Consider the following 21,943-nt stretch of genomic DNA (forward strand, 5'->3'; position numbering starts at 1 on the left):
TACATGTTATATTAACACAGTTGTCCAGGCAGGGTGTGGTGGCTCACACCTGTAATCCCAGCACTTTGGGAGGCAAAGGTGGGCAGATCACTTGAGGTCAGGACTTCAAGACCAGCTTGGCCAACATGGCGAAACCCCGTCTCTACGAAAAATACAAAAATTAGCTGGGTGTGGTGGCATGTGCCTGCAATCCCAGCTACCTGGGAGGCTGAAGCAGGAGAATCGCCTGAACCTAGGAGGCAGAGGTTGCAGTGAGTCAAGATTGTGCATGCCATTGCACTCTAGCCTGGGCGACAGAGCGAGACTCTGTCCAAAGCCATAGAAGGTACAAGACTGAAGCCTAAATTATGGACTTTGGGTGATAAAATTGTGTCCATATACATTCATCAGTTGTAACAAATGTACCACTCTTGTGGGAGAAGCTGATCGGGAGGCAGGAGGCTATGCACGTGTTGGGGTAGCTGGTATATGGCAAGTATCTGTATTTCCTCTCAATTTTGCTGTCAACCTAAAACTTCAATACTCTTCTCAGCCATCGAGAAAGTTAAAAACAAAAACAAAAACATCATAAACATTCTCAGCAAATCAAGAATAGATGGGAACATCTTCAACCTGATGAAGGGAACCCATGAGAAAAAGAATGCAAGAGGTATCATATTTAGGAAATACTGATTACTTTGCCCCTAAGATCAGGACCAAGGCAAAGATGTTTAATTTTTTTTTTTTTTTTTTTTTTTTTTTTGAGCTGGAGTTTCACTCTTGTTGCCCACGTTGGAGTGCAATGGCATGATCTCAGCTCACTGCAACCCTCACCTCCTGGGTTCAAGGGATTCTCCTGCCTCATTTCCTGAGTAGCTGGGATTACAAGCACCCGCAACCATGCCTGGCTAATTTTTTGTATTTTTAATAGAGGCAGGGTTTCACCATGTTGGCCAGGCTGGTCCCTAACTCCTGACCTCAGATGATCCACCCACCTTGGCCTCCCAAAGTGCTGGGATTACAGGCGTGAGCCACTGCGCCTGGCCAAAGATGTTTGCTCTTACCACTTCTATTCAGGATTTTACTGGACTAGACGTCTGGCCAGTGCAATAAGGCAAGAAATAAAAAGGCATAAAGATTAGAAAGGAAGAAATAAAACTCTTTAACAGATGACATGATTATGCAGAAGATCCTAAGGAATCCAAAAAATAAATAAATAAAGTGACTCCTTCGTAGCTGGGATTACAGGCACCCACAACCACGCCTGGCTAATTTTTGTATTTTTAGTAGAGACAGGGTTTCACCATGTTGGTCGAGCTGGTCCCGAATTCCTGACCTCAGGTGATCCACCTGCCACGGCTTCCCAAAGTGCTGGGATTACAGGTGTGAGCCACCATGCCTGGTGAAATCCTCAGTGGATTTGGCAAGGTCACAAGATACAATGTCAGTGTACAAAAATCAATTGTTTTATATACTAGTGAGGAACAATTTTTAAAATGAAATTTTTAAAAAAATCACAAAAGTGTCAACTACTACTGATATGAAATACTTAGGAATTTAACAGACTACACGTAAGACCTCTACTCTGAAAATGGCTAAAGCACTTGAGTGAAACAGAAGGTCATTATAGAAATACGTATGATGTTCATGCATTGTAAGACTAAATACCGTTAAGATAAAAATTCTTCCTAAATTCATCTATGGATTCTTGTCATAATCCCAGCAGATTTTGGGGTAGAAATTGACTTGACAAGCTGGCTCTAAAATGTTATGGAAATACAAAGGACCAGGAACATGGAAAACAATCATGGAAAACAATCAAAATTGGAAGACTTACACTGCCTTACTTCAAGACTTACTATCATAGCAGTCATGTGGTACTAGCATCAAGACAGACAGAGCAATAGAACAGAAGCGAGTGCATACACAGACCTTACACTTACACAGTCATTTGATTTTTGATAAGGGTACCAAAGCAATGAAATGGGAAAGTAAGTCTTTTCACCCAATGGTTCTGGAAAAACTGGATAGCTGTATGCAAAAACAATCTGGGGATGGGGGTTGGGGAGATGTACAATGTGGCGACTAGTTAATAACAATGTATTACTGAAAACTGCTAACAGTAGATTTCAAGTGTTCTCACCACAAAAAAAGTAGTTGAGTCAATGCCTAATTAGCTCCGTATAGCTATATAGCTAATGTATAGCTAATATATACATATTTCAAAACATGCTGTACATGATATATATATATATATATATATAAAACATAGGTTTTCTTTGGACATAGAGAACATTAAGACATGAAGAAAAAGGCTATCAAGCCACAGACTTGGAGAAAGTACAAAACATATCTGACAAATGACTTGTATCCAAAATGTTTTGGATAAAACTCCTGTAACTCAAAAATAAAAAAACACCTAACAACCCAAACAACAATATATACAAAGCAAACAGCTTAGCTGGTGGCGGGGGGGAAGGCAAAAATTGGACACTTCACCAAAAAAGATATATGAATAGTCAATAAGCACATGAAAAAATGCTCACGTCATCAAGGAAATACAAATTGAAACCGTGCTGAAATACTACTGTATACCCATCAAAATGAGTAAAATTAAACACAACTCCAGATGTTCATGGGGAAATAAAAAGCATCCACAACTGTCACGTGCTGTTGTAGGGAGTGTAAAATAGTCCAATCATTTTGGAAAAAAGGTCTTTCACCCAGCAATTTCACTCCTATAGGCTTTTACTCAAGAGAAATGACAGTATATCTACACAAACACTTGTTGATAGCAACTTTATTCATAACGATTCCAAAGTGGAATGCTCTGTACTCACAGTGGAATACTATTCTAGCTATAAAAAGCAACCAACTACATGCAACATGGATTGCTCTAAAAAATACTATGCTATGTGGAAGAAGCTTTATACAGAGGACTAAATACCAAATGACTCCTTTTTTTTCTTTGAGACGGAGTCTTGCTCTGTCGCCCAGGCTGGAGCGCAGTGGCACAATCTCGGCTCATTGTAACCTCTGCCTCCTGGGTTGCACAATTCTCCTGCCTCAACCTTCCCAAGTAGCTGGGATTACAGGTGACTAATTTTTGTATTTTCAGTAGAGACGGGGTTTCAGCATGTTGGCCAGGCTGGTCTTGAATTCCTGACCTCATGATCCACCCACCTTGGGCTCCCAAAGTGCTGGGATTACAGGCGTGAGCCACTGCGTCTGGCCATGACTCCATTTTTAAGTTGCATTCCAAAAACAGGCAACACTAATGGTGAAAAACAAAACTGCTTGTTCTGGGGCGTCAAGTGTGGGGTGGGGATGACATAAAGAACTACCTAGATTATTTTTGCTGCTCCTTGCAGATCAAGACTAACTCACAGGCGATGTGCTTGGGGTTGTCCATTTTGAATCTTTTTCTTTTTTTAGTTGGCTGTGTTGCTCAGGCAGGAGTGCAGTGGCATGATCTTGGCTCACTGCAACCTCCACCCCACGGGCTCAAGCAGTTTTCTGGTCTCAGCCTCCCTAGTAGCTGGGACTGTAGGTGCACACCACCACACCCGGCTGATTTTTGTATTTTTAGTAGAGACTGGGCCCGGCCCATTCTGAATCTTGATAGGTACTTGGGGTAGGTACATTTGTCAAAACTTACCTGGCCGGGTGTGGTGGCTCACGCTTGTAACCCCAGCACTTTGGGAGGCCAAGGTGGTCAGACCACCTGTGGTTAGGAGTTTGAGGCCAGCCTGGCCAGCAAAGTGAAACCCAGTCCCTACTAAAAAAAAAAAAAAAAAAAATTAGCTGGGCGTGGTGGCAGGCACTTGTAATCCCAGCTACTTGGGAGTCTGAGGCAGGAGAATGGCTTAAACCTGGTAGGTTCAAGTTACAATGAGCCAAGACTGAGCCATTGCACTCCAGCCTGGGTGACGGAGCAAGACTGTCTCAAAACAAAAAAAAACCTTGCCAAATGGCACACTTAAAATTTGTGCAGTTTCACTATATAAACATTTAAAAAATGTGTGGTTTCACTGTATAAATATTTTTACCTTAAAAAGACCAGAAAACAAAATGTTAAATTATTACAAGTCGCTTTTCAATGATTTAAAGTAGTTCTAAAGAGACCCAGGAAATTGTTCAGCTTAGTAATAAGTGACAATTATTTAACTCTTAAATATGTGCCCCATACTGTGCTAAATATTCCACATGGCAGTCTCCTTTAATCATCGACAGCCCTATGAAGGCAGATACCATCATTAACCCCATTTTACAGATGAGCAAAGTAAGGCTCAGTAAGGGCAACTCGTCCAACATCATATAATACTCACCGTCTCAAAACCTTGTGTAGAATTTGATTTCTTCTCAAGCCTGACAAAAGAGAATACAATGCAAACTGGTACTGATAAGGATGACTGATTTTGGGCTGTACTCTTACCTCTTGCTAGTGCTTTGTGCGGTGCTTTTCTTTTCCCCATATTTTAAATCGATTTCAAATGAAAGCCAGAGGGAGCGCACCAATGGTTTTTAGGAAGACTCACTTTTCACCAGGCATCCTTTTTAGGCCAGTGGATTTTCAAACGTTTCTTCACATAAAATCCTATGTAAAATACCTTTGAAAAATACCAAAGCAAAGCGTTGAGAAACCTGAAACCCCAGCCTGTTTAGCTTATCCTATACCCTTCCAACTCACCTATGCATAATGTGTCCTACGTGATAAACACCCGTCACACTCTCGCTTCTATTGCTTAGATACTTCACAGAAAAGATGGGACATTCTGCTGGGGGACGTACGTATGTTCAAATCTATATACACTCATTTGGACATACGGTCATTGGTATTTTACAAAAAACGCTTACTTATACTTACCCTAGTAACGTATGATGTGTTTTTATACTTTCTGTGTTAACTACCAAATGGATTTAGCAGCTATTAGTTCAAGATCCATTATTTGAAAAACACTGCTCTAGGGTATGTGCTGACTATACTCCCTAACTAGTCTTTATTGGCATCACCGATAAAAAAAAAATGGAGAACCTGTTCAGAATATACACTCAGGGCTAGAGCTGAGTAGTCAACTTAGACCCTAAGAAAAGATCATGTAGAGAACACTTAAGGACTCCTAGTCCTCTTCTTAGGCTTAGAATATAAATGTTTCAGTTCTTCTTGAGAAAACAGAAATCTCATAAAGCCTTTCTAATAAAAATAGGCTAGAAGGTTGATGATTTTTAACTTATCTGGGAGACAGAGAAGGATGAGGTAGCAGCCAGAGATTTCCTTAATTTAAGCGTAGAATGCAGCTTTGAGTTACAAGCTGCATTCTAGGCTTAAATTTTCTTTGATAAGAGTAATGAAGCTTTCTTACCCAAAGCAGGGAAAGGGAGGTCATAAAAGAAGAGCCTGAGGTAGCTTTGAGATTCCAGAAGCTGCTGTGAGCCTGGGGGGAATGAAGACCTCTGAACTAGGCAGGCCTGCCACCAACTGCCATCTGCATATTGTCCTTTGAACAAGCTGAAAAGGCTCACCATGCTCTCAAACTGCTATGCTCCAATTCAGCTTTAACTGGGCTACTTCACACTAGTACTTTGTGTCACTTTCAACCCCAGAGGACAGGCCTAGAGCTCAGGTGCAGTGTGACGGACTGCAAGCACCCCAAGAGCAAAGTAACACACACATCACGATGAAGATTAGAATGGTTATCATACCTGGTTCCAGAGTGGTGACAGAGACAAAAAACCAGTTACAGACAGGATTCCTGAAATGTCAATTGTTTTAATATATTTAAAAGCACAGAGAAGTCTTGATTTATAAAAAAATAAATATATAACATGACAAGTTTGTTAATGATCCTGGAGCTCTTATTAGGTCAAACTCTTTAATGCTCAATGAAAACATAAAACATACATGATCTGTTATACACACACAGGAGCATATTCCAGTTGTAAAAAGCAAATTCCTTGAAGGTTCAGAATCAACAAAAATCAGTCTTTATTGCAGAAAGCACATCCAAAGCTAGGCAGTGATGTTCAGCCCAGGCCTTGTGAGCCTTTTACCAGCCAGCCTACCAGCTTCATCTCACGACGCCACCCAGGCTTCCAGACAACTGCAGAATGAACGAGTCCCTCAGAGGCTGCCCAGCCCCTGCTGCCATCACAAGGCACAGGAGGGACTGTTTTGTCCTTAGTGGCTCTGTCCTAAATTTTGAGAGCAGAAAACTGAGAATCAGGTATGCTCATTAAATACTGTCATTGTAACGCTGAATGGAAATCATGATCCTTGCCCATGAGCACTGAGCTGAGACAGAGGAACCTCATACGAAGCTTTCCTAGAGACCAGGGTGCTGGGTGAGTGGGCGTGCACTTCTCAAGTGGGCAAGGAGGGAGCGCTTTTCTCCAGCTGATATGCTCTCAAGGGTGAAGAAGTTTGGCTTACGATACCTGATGGCGCTGCATAAACTGGGGATTTAGGAACTCAGTTTTTAGCCTTGTGACACACAACATAAAAAACAAAAATCCAGTCTCATAGCTAAATTCTGATTAAAACCTGAAATGTTTTTATGGAGTCGCCAACAGGCTGGAATGTATCTGATACAGTTTAATCTGCTTTTATTTCTTTGGCTGTCTTCCAGCTAGATTTACAAACAGTTCTGACACCTTCGATCCTATTTTCCACGCAACTTTCTCCCTGTAATTCTTAAGTTGGCTAGTTCTCCTTCCTCAGAAAAATTACCCTAACAATCTTCCTAATAGTGAGGGTGTACTTCTGAATAGAAGAGTCCTTCAGCTGAAATGGCATCTCCAAGGCCTACAGTTCGAATGGGGTCTTTACACACCAATACTGGTGTGAAGTAGAAGGATATTCCCTCTCTGTGCCATTCTACTACTGGCTTGTTTGGGTTTAATACAATTCTGGAGCCTCCCTCCGAATGGGAAGTCATGAACTCTTGGGGTGCCCTCAGAGATACTCGGCTGGTGTCTATGGTTTCTGTGGCACAGGCCTGTGTCCCAGCCACGCGAGCTCCTGCAGCTACGGCTGCCAGCTGGTTGGCCCAGTGTCCATCCACAGTTGCCAGGATGTGGTAGACCAGCGTGTGGAAATGGATCCTGGTAAGGTCCGAGGCTCTGCTTTTAATCTTCCCATGTTCCTTCAAGATCCAGAAGAGGATGTCACTGACCATGCCCACATCAGGAACACCGTTCCAAGAAGAGAGAGAGGAGTGAGGTCCAGATGCTGACTGGGTGAGAAATAACAGCTCCTGTTCATTCAGCCCAAGGGAAGTCACCGCAGGAAAGACCTGCTAACAAAAACAATGACAGGTCTCTTTCTGATGGAGATAACCTGGCTCCTAAGATGTCTTATGACATAGCCAGTGACTAAATGACAGAGAACACAGGCAGGTAGCCTTCTTCCTTGCCACAGGACTCCCTGGCCCTGAAGTCACTGTTTTAGCTATGACACCTCTGTCTCCACCTTCATTATCATTTGGGAGAAAGTGGAAAGTTACAGTAACACTGTTTCAGACACAGTCTCCCGTGATACGCCACTCTAAGGTAACAGGCAGAGGTGTCCACGTTTTGTGTTTCTTTCCGTGATCCCTAGCTGTTGCCTGTGCACACATAGGAGATACTCCTGCCACTGACGGGGCATGGCTTTCAGTTCCTGAATGTCAGCAGCATTACCAGTAAAACGGAGACCTCGAGCAACATACTGGTCAGGGTCGCGATGATTTTTTTGTACAAAACACCAAGAAGCAAAAAGAATACCGTTTCACGTTAGAGCTAAGGTTTTTAAGCAGGTGTGGGTTAGGAGGAATTGAGCAGTAACGCTGCATGGAAAAGATTACCACACAGGAGCCCCTGTTTTCTACCTGATGGGGAACCACTACATCTACCTCCCTTTCTTACTTAGCACTTCCCTCCTTAGAACCAGAGAACCACACATGCAAGAGGAGTCCTTGTACATATGTGCACATGTATAACATGGTTTTAAACATTTAATGCCCTACACCTTTGTTGGTGCAATAGCAGCTTTCATTTCCTGCATGTTGTTCTTAGGCACTGAGCTCAAGGCTTTATTTAATCCAATTCTAACTGTAACCTAGGAAGGAGGGACTGCCTCCATTGTACAGACTAAGGCTCAGAAGGGTTAAGTAGATAGTTACAGGGAAAATGAAATAGAAATGGCTCATTTTTTTTTAAGGTGAGAAGAAAAACGCAAACAAAAGCTATACTGAAAAACACCAAGAGTGAGCCCAACGTAAACTAACGGACTTCGGGTGCTGACAATGTGCCTGTGTAGGCTCACTAGCTATAACAAATGCACCGCTCTGGTGGAGGCTGCTGGTAGGGGGAGAGGCTGTGTGTGTGAGCGGACTGGGGACATATGGGAACTCTCTTGCATTCTGCTCTATTTTCCTGTGGACCTAGTATTACCGTAAAAAAAAAAAAGTCTATTAAAAAAACCCCAAACTACAGTCGGCCCTCCATATACGTGGGGGGTTCAACCAACCTCAGATGGAAAACAGTATTCAAGGATGTGGAACCTGAAGATAGGGAGGGCCAACTTGCCTTATCCACAGGGCCAATTGCAGGACTTAAACATCTGCAGATTTTGGTATCTGGGAGGGGTTCTGGAACACCCCCCCTCCCACCACCCCGATGACAAGGGATGACTGTATACTGAAATGCCATTTTTTCACCTGTCAGATATAAATGCAAATTTTAAATAACATTCTGGTAGCAAGGATATGAGGGAACAAGCATTTGTAATTATTGCCAGTGGGAAGTAAACTGGTATAATTCTCATGGACGGCAATCTGGCAATCTCAAAATTACGAATCCTTTCTTAGGATCCAATCCAGTTGTTCTACTTCTGAGAATTTCTCATACACATGGATTGCTCCCAGGCAAAATAAACTCATTTATAAAGTTGTTCACTGCAGCACTGTATTGAACAGCAAAGGGCAGTGAATAACCAGGATGTCCATCAAGAAGGTCCAGGCCAAGTAAACGGAGGTACAGCCACACATTCATTTTAACCACGTGGCTGTGAAAGGACGGAGGATACTCTCCATGTTAGTGATGCAGGAAGATCTCTAAGATATATTTAGTGAAAAAAAGAACGAGTACAGAATAGTATATTCAGTAGGCCATGCTCTCTTTTTGGGTGAAAGGGGATGAAAAAAATCAGAATATATTTCTTATTTTATTACACTTGTACAAAAGAACTCTGGAAAGAAACAGATGAAGGGTACAAGTAGGGAAGGGGAAGAAGTAGGAAGGAGATTTCACTGCATATCTTTTCATAGTTTTTGTGTGGTTTTTTTAACCAAATGAATATATTACCAATTAAGAAGGTTAACTAACAGTAGATTGCCAGGTGTTCATGAAGCCCGTGAGTGCAAGGCTGGCATGCCAACAGGTCTCCAGAGCTTGTGTTCTGAAGCCTCACCTGCTCAGATTTATTCTAATCGCTGCTGCTGCCCAGAAGCAGGCGGCGAATACCCAGAAGCCTGAGAAAGGAGTAAGGATCCCCCAAAGTTTCCTTTCTTTGAGCTTCCTGAAATTCAACTGAAAGCTGCTGAGCTGGGCTTTCAGTTTTCTCCATTCACTTTCAACCTTCCCATTCCAGAGGAGAAACATGATTGACAGATCTGTCAGTTACACTGCCATCATTCTAACCTGGTAGGAGATACTGTTTCAGAACAGTCCTAAATCCTTATTTGGATTTCCATGGACTTGGGTCTGAGTGACACAAACCTGCATGTCAGTGAGCCAGTCCCTGAGCCCAAACACAGTGCACAAAAAAGCTTCTCTGCAAGGCTTTGAGGGGACTGGGGTCAAACGATGGTCCCATGTGGTTACCTGATGCACAATGCTGCTCATGAGCTCCCTATTGGTCATACTGGCCAGCTCTAGGTGAACTGGAATACCAGTGGGGATATCAGAAATGGAGGTTACAACCTGCAAAGAGAAGAAGATAAGCACTGCCATTAGAAATAGAAGGAAGTCAGGAAAGAGGCAAGAAAAGATCAGATCCTGAGGCAGTTCCTCTTAGTAATGGCTTTCTTTGCATGCTCACGAGAGCTGCAAGCAATGTGGGTCCCCCACCCCCTGCGGACAAGGGACACTTTTCCCACCACGGAAGACTAGGCTGTGCAGAGCCATCAGGGATACAGATTTAGAGATGACAAAGAAATGTCCCTGTATATTCATGTGGCCAGTCTATTCCTGGGACCTAACAGAGCTGTTCACTTTGACTGCTGTACGAATCTGTAGGAGTCACAGCATAGCTGATGTGAAGTGAAATGATACAGATATAACACAAAGAACACAAACTACAAACCCTGCAGCTTGCAGCCATGGTTGGTTTAGCATAGGATGCAGAGGCTCAGGCATGAAGATGTTCTGACCTGTCCTACTCAAGCTGCTGCCCACGTCTGAAGGGATACAGTGAGGTGCCTCACTGTGGCAGGAGGGAAGCTCCACAGCCAGCTGCCAAGATATGTCCCTGGGAGGCCAGGACCTAAGGCAAGGCAGCAGACGCCAAGAGAGGCTGGAACCTGAAGAAAACCACCAGCTGAGATCTGTGAAATTCTGTAATGGTGCCATTACCTCCAAGAGTCTCTTCCTCTGGAACTCCTTGCTTTGTCCCTCCATCATGTGCAATCCAGAGAGAACCACCAGGTCTGGCTGAAACTCCTCCAGGCTAGACACAAACACCTCCAGTATATTCATGGCCCCGTTGGAGAGGTCGTGAGAGAAGATGAATCGGTTCGCATGGGGAGCTTTTAACTGGCCCCACTCCTCCCCTGGAAAAACCCAGTCAACACAATGGAAAGAAAAGGAAGAGGCTTTAGGTCTCCTAGCTGTGGGGGCACTTTCAGGGCCCTCACAGGAGCCTTGGCTCCAAGCAGGCTGGTTTCTGGCTGAGGAGACCCGGCAACAATGGTCTAAGGTCAGCATGGCACTGGAAGAAACAAACCAAATACCTACACCCAAACCCAACCAGGAAACACAAAGTATGGGTGCTATATGCCTCTTTTAAGGTAGTTCGCTCCCCGAGTTCCAGGAGAGCCCTACCGTCCACTGAGCTCTCAAACACAGGAGAGACAGTACACAACGGCAGCATGACTTCCAAACACCAGCGCACAGTGCGCAGCACGCACGCCCAGCTGATGGCACACGCTGTCATTGTAAGCACATTCTTCCTCACAGCAGTGCCCTGAGCATCTTTTATTTAGTTGGAACTTAAGCAGGCTGAATTCCTTCCCAACAGCCAAACTCACTGCATCTCCTCTTCCCTGCTGCCCACCAGTGGCGTCTGGGCACCTGATCCAAAGGGTCAGATTATCTGGCTGCTCCAGTTGCTTCTCTGTGAGTTGCTTTGGAGGAATGACTGGTTAAGACCAAGTTCAAGTGCTAGCTCTTCCCTAAATGTGAAGCCTTCCCTAACTCTACCACCCCTAAGCAGACTTGATTACCTCCTTTCCGGGGCCACCACTGTATCCTAATACAAGACTGAGCACATAATTTTGCAATTACTTTTTTTTTTTTTGAGAAGGAGTTTTCACTCTGTTGCCCAGGCTGGAGTGCAATGGCGCAAGTAGCTGGGATTACAGGTGCCCACCTCCACACCTATGTAATTTTTGTATTTTTAGTAGAGATGGGCTTTCACAATATTGGCCAGGCTGGTCTCAAACTCCTGACCTCGGGTGATCTGCCTGCCTCGGCCTCCCAAAGTGCCGGAATTACAGGCGTGAGCCACTGCACCTGGCCTGCATATACTTTTTCAGGTGTCAATCTCCGGCAGTAAACTGTGAGCTGAGGACAGGGCCTGTGTCATCTTCTATCATATTCCTTCGGCGTCATGCTGCGCCAGGCATACAGCCATGGGAATGAATTAACAAAAGAACAATAAGAGAACAGACTGATGACCTAAATGCCCATGACAAAAATTATGGGTATGAACTTCAAATCCAACATCTGCAAGTCAAGAAAGACTCTGTACAATGGAAAAAATACATTACACTGATATTCTCCAGAGAGGAAGACATGGACTCAACCCTTGAACAGTGACACTGCTAGGAAACACGACCTAACTTAACCCAGGAGAAGGGACAGAGGCAAACACAAACAGGCTTCCACAAGGCAAGGACGAGAAGGACTGTGCAGAGCTGCTTGCTGTTTACAAAGGACACAGGGCGGAGGGGTGGCCCGAGAAGCAAATGGGTGGAATTCTGCCTGGAATGGTAGTTAGCGCCCCTCTTTCCTCACAAGGTGTTGTATTCATTTCTGCAAGCAATCTCTTTTCTCAATGTATCATTCTGCCCTTAGCCAGTAAGTCAGCAAAACCTCTGTATAGAGACTCACTGGATTCCCAGCCCAAGCCTGAAAATGGGCTTCTCTGGGGAGGCCTGGTAAGAGAGAATGTGATTAAAAAAAAAAAAAAAAAGTGGACAAATCCTTTTGGAATTTCCCCATTGAGGTTACAGAGAAGCTGGGGATGGATTTCTGTTGAGAGTTGAACCCAGGGCTGCTGCCAGACTAGGCTCCCTCCTGGGGCCTAGGAAAATGTCACCTCACATAAAGTTTAACGGAAGTCTGCTGCTTTGTACCCAGAAAAATAAGGCATGGGAAAGAAAAACTGAAGTGTGGAGCTTATAAACCCAAGGATGGAGACACTCTCTTTGTGAGGTGAACTGTGTGGTCTCCTTAACTACACACAAGGCACAGGTGTCCAATACAACGCCAAAGTCTTGATGAAGACATAAGACTCTCTACTCTGTTGTCCCCAGGGAAAATGACAGAAACCAGGAATCACAAAGGTCCCCAGTTCATGCTGTGGGTGCCAAAAGAAGTGAGAGGAATCTGGAACTCATGGCAGCAGCTCCTCAGAGCTCATCTTTAGCTATTCCAGACCCTTCCAGTCCACAGGCAGGTCATTCTTTTCATCCAAGCTGTTCACAGAGTTTCCGCACACCAATCTACCTGTTAATCCTTACCGCAATGAAGGATTAATTCTTTAAAAACAATCACTCTTATTTCTCATTAGGGAAAAACTAAAGCTGAGAAATTCAAGACCTGTGTAGCATTAAGTATGAATTGCCTACATCAACAGTGTGTCCCTAATTTTCAGACCCTAACCTTCTTTAATTCCCAACTGATTCTAGTAAGCACCTGAAAGAGAGCCAGAACATGTTCTTTCTACCTGGAGAAAGGCATAATTCTTAAGAAACAACATAGTTCATGCCTTACGTTAGTTAGTTACTCTAGTAGAGAAGATTGTCTTAATTGACTTGAAAGTAGTTCACTGAAGAGTATCAATTAGTCTGTTTAGATGCTTGAGTCTTTAAAGTGAATTAATAATGTGTTGAATCAGAAACTCAAGAGTCTGAGTTCTGAGCAGAGGGAAAAATACAGCAGCATATACACAGAATCAAAGTATGTCCAAGTATTTAAGATTCTCTCAGAAACCAGATGCCTAATCCATGTAACACATAAAATCTGCTGGGAAGGGGCATCAGATGCCGTGGATGTGGATTCAGCAACATTAGAACATCTGATGGGAAACAATATAGTACTGTTAAATACAAAACACTTCCACTCACACCCCCAAGGAAAAATAAAATGCTGCAGAGAAACTTGCCAGAAACTTGGAATTAACCCCAAGCAGCTTGGACCAGCCAGTCAGAAAGGCCTAGAGCAGAATCCAGCACAGAGTTGAATGGATGCTACCTGCCTTTCTCTTCTTAGTAATAAAAGAAAACTTCATATATGTGTGTTTAGCACATTTTCATTTTTATTTGAGATGCTTGCTTTCCTACAGCCTGATTTCTCTTGGTTCAGAGCACTTCTGTTTGTAGACCTGGGAATTTTCTTCCATGTTGTAATACTCTATCAGTCTCCCTTGAGAGAATGGCCAGTAACAGTTCAGTAGGACCAATAGGTCAGGAAACCTTCAGTATGGCAAAAGCAGGATCCTACTAATTGACAAAGATAAATTTCTGGCATGGTCACACCCCAATCTGACAATACACAGTCGCCTGACTGGTCTTGCCACCATTACTTACTCATTTCCTTACCTGATTGATATTCTAAAATGAGGTGGAATTCATCCACTTCCTGCAGTGACTCTGGTGGAACAAAGACATTGTCATCAAGAAGCTCATGTAGCTTTGGACCAACTGGACCGCAAAGAAGAACCTGGAGACGAGCAACACAAAGTCTATTAGGAGACCTGTTCCTTTCCCCACAGAATCTCAACAGCACCCCGGGACGGTACATTCAGGCTGATTCTAATCATTTCAACAAACTATTGGAATCCAAATCTAATTCTGAAAGCTGTAGGTTTGGAGGTGTGCAGAAGGCATGTCACCAGGGCTAAGGCCTCTGGAGGGTATGGCCATAATGTACCCAGAACTGAGAAGCTAACAAAAGAGCTGTGTCATAGCCATCAGGCACCTATGCAGCTGCTGCATCTCATCTCCTCTGCTGCAGACTGCACGTTTGTGTCACCTCTCCAAATTCAGATGAAGCCCAAACCCCATGTGGCTTATCTGGAGATGGGGCTTTTAGAAGGTAATATTAAATGAGGTCATAAGGGTGAGGTCCTAATCAGATAGGACTGGTGGCCTCATAAGAAAAGAGAAATATCAATCTCTCTCCCCACACTGCATGCACCAAGGATGAGACATGTGGAAACACAGTGATAAGGTGGCCATCTGCAAGCCAGGAAGAGACCTCTCACCAGAAGCCATATCTTGCTAGAACCTTGATCTGGGGCTTTCCAGTCTCCACTGAGAGAAAATAAACTTTTGTGGCTTGAGCTATTTTGCTACCATGGCAGCCCAAGCAGACCCTATCCCCGCTTGCTTTCTTCACTCACACCTTGTGCAGGCAAACAGACATGGGATGTTGTCTGCCCAAAGCTGCCAGATGAAAACAAGTGTTCCAATATGAGATTTTTTTTTTTTTTTTTTGACAGAGTCTCGCTCTGTCTCCCAGGCTGGGATGCAGTGATGCGATCTTGGCTTGCTGCAACCTCTGCCTCCTGGGTTCAAGCAATTCTCTGCCTCAGCCTCCGAGTAGCTGGGATTACAGGTGTCCACCACCATGCTCGGCTAATTTTTGTATTTTTAGTAGAGATGGGGTTTCACCATCTTGGCCAGGCTGGTCTCGAACTCCTGACCTCGTGATCCACCTGCCTCGGCCTCCCAAAGTGCTGGGATTACAGGCATGAGCCACCGTGCCTGGCTGGGTGCCTGTAATCCCAGCCACTCAGGAGGCTGAGTGAGAGAACTGCTTGAACCCAGTAGGCGGAGGTTGCAGTGAGACAAGATTGTAGCACTGCATACTCCAACCTGGGTGACAGAATGAGACTCCATCTCAAAAAAAAAAAAAAAAAAAAAAAAAAAAAGAGCATCCCAACTGAGAGAGTTCAGGGGAAGGTGCTCTGCAACTTTTCCAAAACCTTTTTCTTCAACTCCAACTGGGGACTCCCTCTGGCCAGTCTTTCTAGAAGCCATTTCACATCTGTTCCTGTTCCTCAACGCCAATGAACTACTGTTTTTGCCACACCATTCAAGGCCAGGCTAGCAGACTCAAAACCACTCAACAATGAGGACTGCACTGAGATTTAAAGGAAAGTCCCCAGAGACTATCAGTACTTCTTCAAGGTTTTGTTTTGTTTCATTTTTCATTTTTTTGAGACAGAGTTTTGCTCTGTTGCCCAGGCTGGAGTGAGGTGGTGCAATCATAGCTCACCACAGCCTTGACCTCCCAGGCTCAAGCAATCCTCCTGCCTCAGCCTCTAGAGTAGCTGGGACTACAGGCAAGAGCCACCCCGCTTCCGGCTAATTTTTTATTTTCATTTTTAATAGAGACAAGGCCTCACTATGTTGCCTGGGCTGGTCTTGAACTCCTGAGCTCAAGAGATCCTCCCGACTCAGCCTCCCAAAGTGCTAGGATTACAGACATGAGTCAACAGACTTGGCCCGTTTCAGATTTAATATGTCCCACTCCGAAGCTTCAAAAGGCATTAACTTGCTAATTAACTGCTTGTTTATAGACTGCTTTGTACAGAGGTACTTTTGTGTTATCTAAGAAATCCCAGTTTCTGGATAAAAATATACTCTTCTCCCTTTTCTGCCTTAACACATGCCCATTACTTGCCAATTCTGAAAAAATCTTGCCCAACCACTTTACTCCCTTTCTCTAATTCTTGGCTAGTGCTTCACTTCCAAGATGACACAATAAGGGCCATGGGCCATATATACCCTCTTGCCTGAAACAACAAAAAAGACAAAATATATGAAAACAACGGTTTTCAAAAGATTGTGTGGATATTAGACAATAAAGGATGATCCCTAAGAAACAGGAATAAACTGGCCAGGCACGGTGGCTCATGCCTGTAATCCCAGCACTTTGAGAGGCTGAGATGGGCAGATCACTTGAGGTCAGGAGTTTGAGACCAGCCTGGCCAACATGGTGAAACCCCGTCTCTACCAAAAATACAAAAACTTTAGCTGGGCGTGGTGGTGCACACATGTAATCCCACCCACTCAGGAGGCTGAAGCAGGAGAATCGCTTGAACCTGGGAGACGGCGAGCGAAGATTGTGCCACTGCACTCTAGCCTGGGCGACAGAGTGAGATTTTGTCTCAAAAAAAAAAAAAAAAAAAAAAAAGGAATAAATTTAGTAAGCCCTACAAATGCCTCAGCATATTACCGTAAGAGAATTTCCAGATACACAAAACCTGAAGGTATTCATCACCAGCAGACCTGCGCCACAAGCAATGTTAAAAAGAAGTCCTTCTGGCAGAAGGGAGAATGACACAAGATAGAAATATGTTTTTGGTTTTTTCTGGGGATGGATCTTCGCTCTGTCGCTCAGGCTGGAGTGCAGTGGAGTGATCTCGTGTCACTACAACCTCCACCTCCTGGGTTCAAGCGACTCTCCTACCTCAGTCTGTGATTACAGATACACACCACCACGCCTGGCTGATTTTTTTCATTTTTGTATTTTTAGTAGAGATGGGGTTTCACCATGTTGGGTGAAACAAGCTGACCACACCAGGCTGCTCTCAAACTCCTGACCTCAAGTGATCTGCCTGCCTCAGCCTTCCAAAGTGCTGGGATTTCAGGTGTGAGCCACCACGATCAGCCAGAAATATGGATCTAAACAAAGAAATGAAGAGTAGAAATGGTAATGCTAAATAAGTACATAAGATTATTTTTCTTATTATTTAAATCTCTTTAGGAGATAACTGAAGAAAAGTACTAACAAATGTAGTGTGAGATTTATAGCGCGCAGAAGTAAAATATATCACAATAACAGCATAAAGATTGCAGGGGAGAAAGAAGTACAGGTACACCTCATTTTATTGTGCTTCACTTTACTGTGCTCTGCAGACATTGCAGTTTTTACAAATTGACAGTGTGTGGCAACCCCTGTGTTGAGCAAGTCTATGGGCACCATTTTTTCAACATGTGCTCACTTCATGAGTTCTCACATTTCAAAGTTTTTCATTGATTAAATCTGTTATGGTGATCTGTGATCAATGATCTTTGATGCTACTACTGTAACTGTTTTGGGGCACCACAAATCATTCCCACATAAGATGGTGAACTTAATTGATAAATATTTTATGTGTTTTGACTGCTCCATCGAGGCTGTTCCCACCTTTCTCCCTCTCCTTGAGCCTCACTAATTCCCTGAGAGATAACAATATTGAAATTAGGCCAGTTAAATACCCTACAATGGCCTCTGTGTGTTCAGATGAATGGAAGAATTGCACATCTCTCACTTTAAATCAAAAGCTAGAAATGATTAAGCTTAGTGAGGAAGGCAAGCAGAAAGCTGAGAAAAGCCTCTTATGCTGTTAGCCAAGTAATGAATGCAAAGAAAAGTCCTTGAAGGAAATTAAAAGTGCTACTCGGGTGAACACATGAATGTAAGAGAGCAAAACAAAACCAAAAACGACAACAAAAAAAGAAAGCGAAACAGCCTTATTGCTGATATGGAGAAAGTCTGAAAGGTCTGGATAGAAGATCAAACAAGCTACAACATTCCCTTAAGCCAAAGCCTAATGCAGAGCAATGCCCTAACTCTCTCCAATTCAATGAAGGCTCAGAGAGATGAGATAGCTTCAAAAGAAAAGCTGGAAGCTCGCAGAGGTTTATGAGGTTTAAGGAAAGAAGCTGTCTCCACAACATCAAAGTGCTAGGGGAGGCAGCAAGTTATCCAAAAGATCTAGCTAAGATCACTGATGAACATGGCTAAACAACAGATTATCGATGTAAACAAAACAGCCTTCTTTTGGAAGGTAATGCCAGATAAGTGCATAAGATTACAGTAAGAATATTCCATCGAGGACTTTCAGAGTTGGAGAGCAGAAGTCAATGCCTACCTTCAAAGTTTCAAAGAACAAGCTGACTCTTGTTAGGGGCCAACCTAGCTGGTGACTAAGTTAAAGCCAATGTTCACTGACCATTCTGAAAAATCCTAGGACCCTTAAGTGTTACGCTAAATATACTCTGCCTGTGTTCTATATATAAATGGAACAACGAAGCCTGAATGACAGCATACCTGTTTACAGCATGGTTTAATAGGTATTTTAAGCCCGCTCTTGAGACCTACTGCTCAGGAAAAAAAAAGATTTGTTTAAAAATATGACTGCTTGCCATAAAAAAGGGTAAGTTTGTGTCCTTTGCAGGGGCATGGGTGAAGCTGGAAACCATCATTTTCAGCAAACTAACACAGGAACAGAAAAACAAACACCGCACGTTCACTCATAAGTGGGAGTTGAACAATGAGAACACATGGAGACAGGGAGGGAAACATCACACACCAGGGCCTGTGGGCGGGGGAGCGGGGAGACTAGGGGAGGGACAGCATTAGGAGAAATACCTAATATAGATGACGAGTTGATGAGTGCAGCAAACCACCATGGCATGTACTGTATACCTATGTAACAAACCTGCACGTTCTCTACATATATCTCAGAACTTAACAGTATAATAATAAGAAAGAAAAAAAAAGCAGAAAAAAAGGGTGGTGTCTATTAATGAAAGTAAAACTGGGAGCCTTAGGAACCACCTATAGACTCATAATATATTCGTAGGTCATATTATCTGTTAGCAAATAATATCATAGGTTAAGGCACTAAGTAAACAATCATCTTATATTAAAAAAAAAATCACTGCACACTGACAGTTTACCTAGTCACCCAAGAGCTCTGATGGAAATGTATAGGGAGAAGGATGATGTTTTCATGCCGGCTAACACAACATCCATTCTGCAACCCATAAATTAAGGAGGAATTCTGACTTTTTTTTTTTTTTTTTTTTGAGACAGGGTCTGGCTCTGTTGCCCAGGCTGGAGTATAGTGGCTTGATCTCAGTCCACTGCAATCTCCGCCTCTTGGGTTCAAGTGATTCTCGTGCCTCTCGAGTAATTGAGATCACAGGTGTGGACAACCATGCCTGGATAATTTTTGTATTTTTAGTAGAGATGGGGTTTCACCATGTTGGGCTGGTCCCAAACTCCCAGCCTCAAGTGATCCACCCACCTCAGCCTCCCAAAGTGCTGGGATTACAGGCATGAGCCACTGCACCTGGCCGGAATTTTGACTTTCAAGTCTTATAATTTAAGAAATACATTTCATAAGGCTATAGCTGCCACAGATAATAATTCCTCTGATGGATTTGGGCAAAGTAAACCAAAAACCTCTGGAAAGAATTCACCATTCTAAATGCCATTAAGAACATTTATGATTTATAGGAGGAATTCAGCATATCAACATTAACAGCAATTTCAAAGAAGTTATTCTAACCCTTTTGGATGCCTTTGAGAAATTCAAGACTTCAGTAAAGAAAGTAACTGCAGATGTGGTGAAAATAGCAAGAGAACTAGAATGAGAAGTGGGGCCTGAAGATGTGACTGAATTACTATAATTTTCATGATAAAAATTTGAACAGATAAAGAGTTGCTTCTGATGGATGAGCAAAGAAACTGGTTTTTTGAGATGGAATCTACTACTGGTAAAGATGCTACGAATACTGTTAAAATGACAACAAAAGATTTAGAATATTACATATACTTAGTTGATAATGGCAAATAGCACAAGGGTTTGAGATGAGTGACTCTGTATTTTTTTTTAATGGGAGCTGACTCCAACTTTAAAAAATTTTAAAATTTGGATCCAAGATGGCCGGTTAGGAGGAACTCGGGATCACAGCTCCGAGAGAAGGCGCAGAGGGTGAGTGGACGCCGCATTTCCAGACGGATTCTTACTGCCCACAGACCAGGAGAGTCACAGGAGGAGGAGCCCCACGGGTCGCCAGCACCGCTGGTTTGAGCAGTGCGACCGCTCGGCCTACACCCTGGGGTGGGGGGCAGCGGCTCCTTCTGCAGAGCGAGAAAGACTGAGTCCCCTCTGAGCCAGCAAGGGGAGCTGAAGCAGGGAGTCAAGCCAGGAGACTCCCGGGCAAGGGCGCGCCACGAATCTCAGAGCCGCTGCTTCGGCTGACGCAGCGGCTCACAGGGCAGTGGATTTTTACTGCCCACAGACCAGGAGATTCACAGGTGGAGGAGCTCCACGGGTTGCCAGCGCCGCTGGTTGGACTGGCGTGGCCGCTCGGTCTGCACCTGGGGCAGGGAGCAGCGGCTCCTTGTGCAGAGTGAGCGAGACTGGGTCCCCTCTGAGCCAGCAAGGGGAGCTGAGGCAGGGAGTCAAGCCAAGAGATTCCTGGGCAAAGAGGGTGCCACTGGAAACACGGCTGAACTCGGGAAGGTCCAGCACTGTGGGGTAGGGGCGTCCCCCACCGGGAAACACCCTGCAGTTCCCAGGGCAATTTGCCATAACCAAGACAACCCGCCACTACAGAGATTACGTCACTACAGGGGCGGGCCAGCATAGCAGAAGCAGTTCTAACTACACCCATATAAACAGGACTGCAGGGAAGTTCACACGGAAGCTGGGCGGAGCCCACAGCAGCTCAGCGAAGCTTCTGCAGGCTGAGTGTGACTAGGCTGCCACCTTGTGGGCAGGGAAAACGGTAGCAAGACAGTGGAAAATCATAAAGCCCTAACTCCCTGGGACAGAACACCTGGAGGGAAGAAAAGGGGGTTTATGAGTTCAGCTACTGCAGACTTAAAATTACCAAAATTAGAAAGACAGCAACTACAAAGTCGATAGGTGGATAAATCCACAAAGATGGGAAGACACCAGCACAAAAAGGATGAAAACACCCAAAACCAGAACACCTCTCCTCCTACAAGGGAGCACAACTCCTCACCAGCAAGGGAACAAGACTGGATGGAGAATGAGTGTGATGAAATGACAGAATCAGCTTTCAGAAAGTGGATAATAAGAAACTTCCGTGAGCTAAAAGAACATGTTCTAACCCAATACAAAGAAACTAAGAACCTTGAAAAAAGACTTGACGAAATGTTAACGAGAATGGACAACTTAGAGAGGAATATGAGTGAATTAATGGAGCTGAAAAACACAACACGAGAACTTCATGAAGCATGCACAAGTTTCAACAGCCGAATTGACCAAGCAGAAGAAAGGATATCAGAGGTCCAAGATCAACTCAATGAAATAAAACGAGAAGGCAAGATTAGAGAAAACAGGGTAAAAAGGAATGAACAGAGTCAACAAGAAATATGGGACTATGTGAAAAGACCTAATCTACGTTTGATAGGTGTACCTGAATGTGACGAAGAGAATGCATCCAAGCTGGAAAATACTCTTCAGGATATTATCCAGGAAAACTTCCCCAACCTAGCAAGGCAGGCCAATATTCAAGTCCAGGAAATTCAGAGAACACCACAAAGATATTCCTCTAGAAGAGCAACCCCAAGGCACATAATCATCAGATTCACCAGGGTTGAAATGAAGGAGAAAATACTAAGGGCAGCCAGAGAGAAAGGTCGGGTTACCCATAAAGGGAAGCCCAAC

General features: G+C 43.9%; 1 protein-coding gene across 4 annotated transcripts in view; it reads right to left on the bottom strand.

Moving 5' to 3' along the window:
• Positions 1-5,729: 5,729 nt before the first annotated feature.
• ADPGK (ADP dependent glucokinase) overlaps positions 5,730-21,943 on the bottom strand; it is a 47,318-nt gene continuing 31,104 nt past the window's right edge. For 3 of the 4 annotated variants that reach the window (XM_012451258.2, XM_064382326.1, XM_064382323.1), the window contains 4 exons: positions 14,061-14,181; positions 10,591-10,787; positions 9,841-9,939; positions 5,730-7,274 (listed from right to left, as the gene is read on the bottom strand). In XM_012451258.2, the coding sequence (XP_012306681.2) occupies positions 6,720-7,274; positions 9,841-9,939; positions 10,591-10,787; positions 14,061-14,181 (972 nt within the window). In that variant the 3' untranslated portion in view covers positions 5,730-6,719. The remainder of the gene's footprint in view (positions 7,275-9,840; positions 9,940-10,590; positions 10,788-14,060; positions 14,182-21,943) is intronic. The other variant, XM_012451259.2, reaches the window with a different exon arrangement.

This window comes from Aotus nancymaae, unplaced genomic scaffold (assembly GCF_030222135.1).
Source record: "Aotus nancymaae isolate 86718 unplaced genomic scaffold, 86718_ANA_hifiasm-v0.15.2.pri h1tg000003l, whole genome shotgun sequence".
Taxonomy (NCBI): Eukaryota; Metazoa; Chordata; class Mammalia; order Primates; family Aotidae; genus Aotus; species Aotus nancymaae.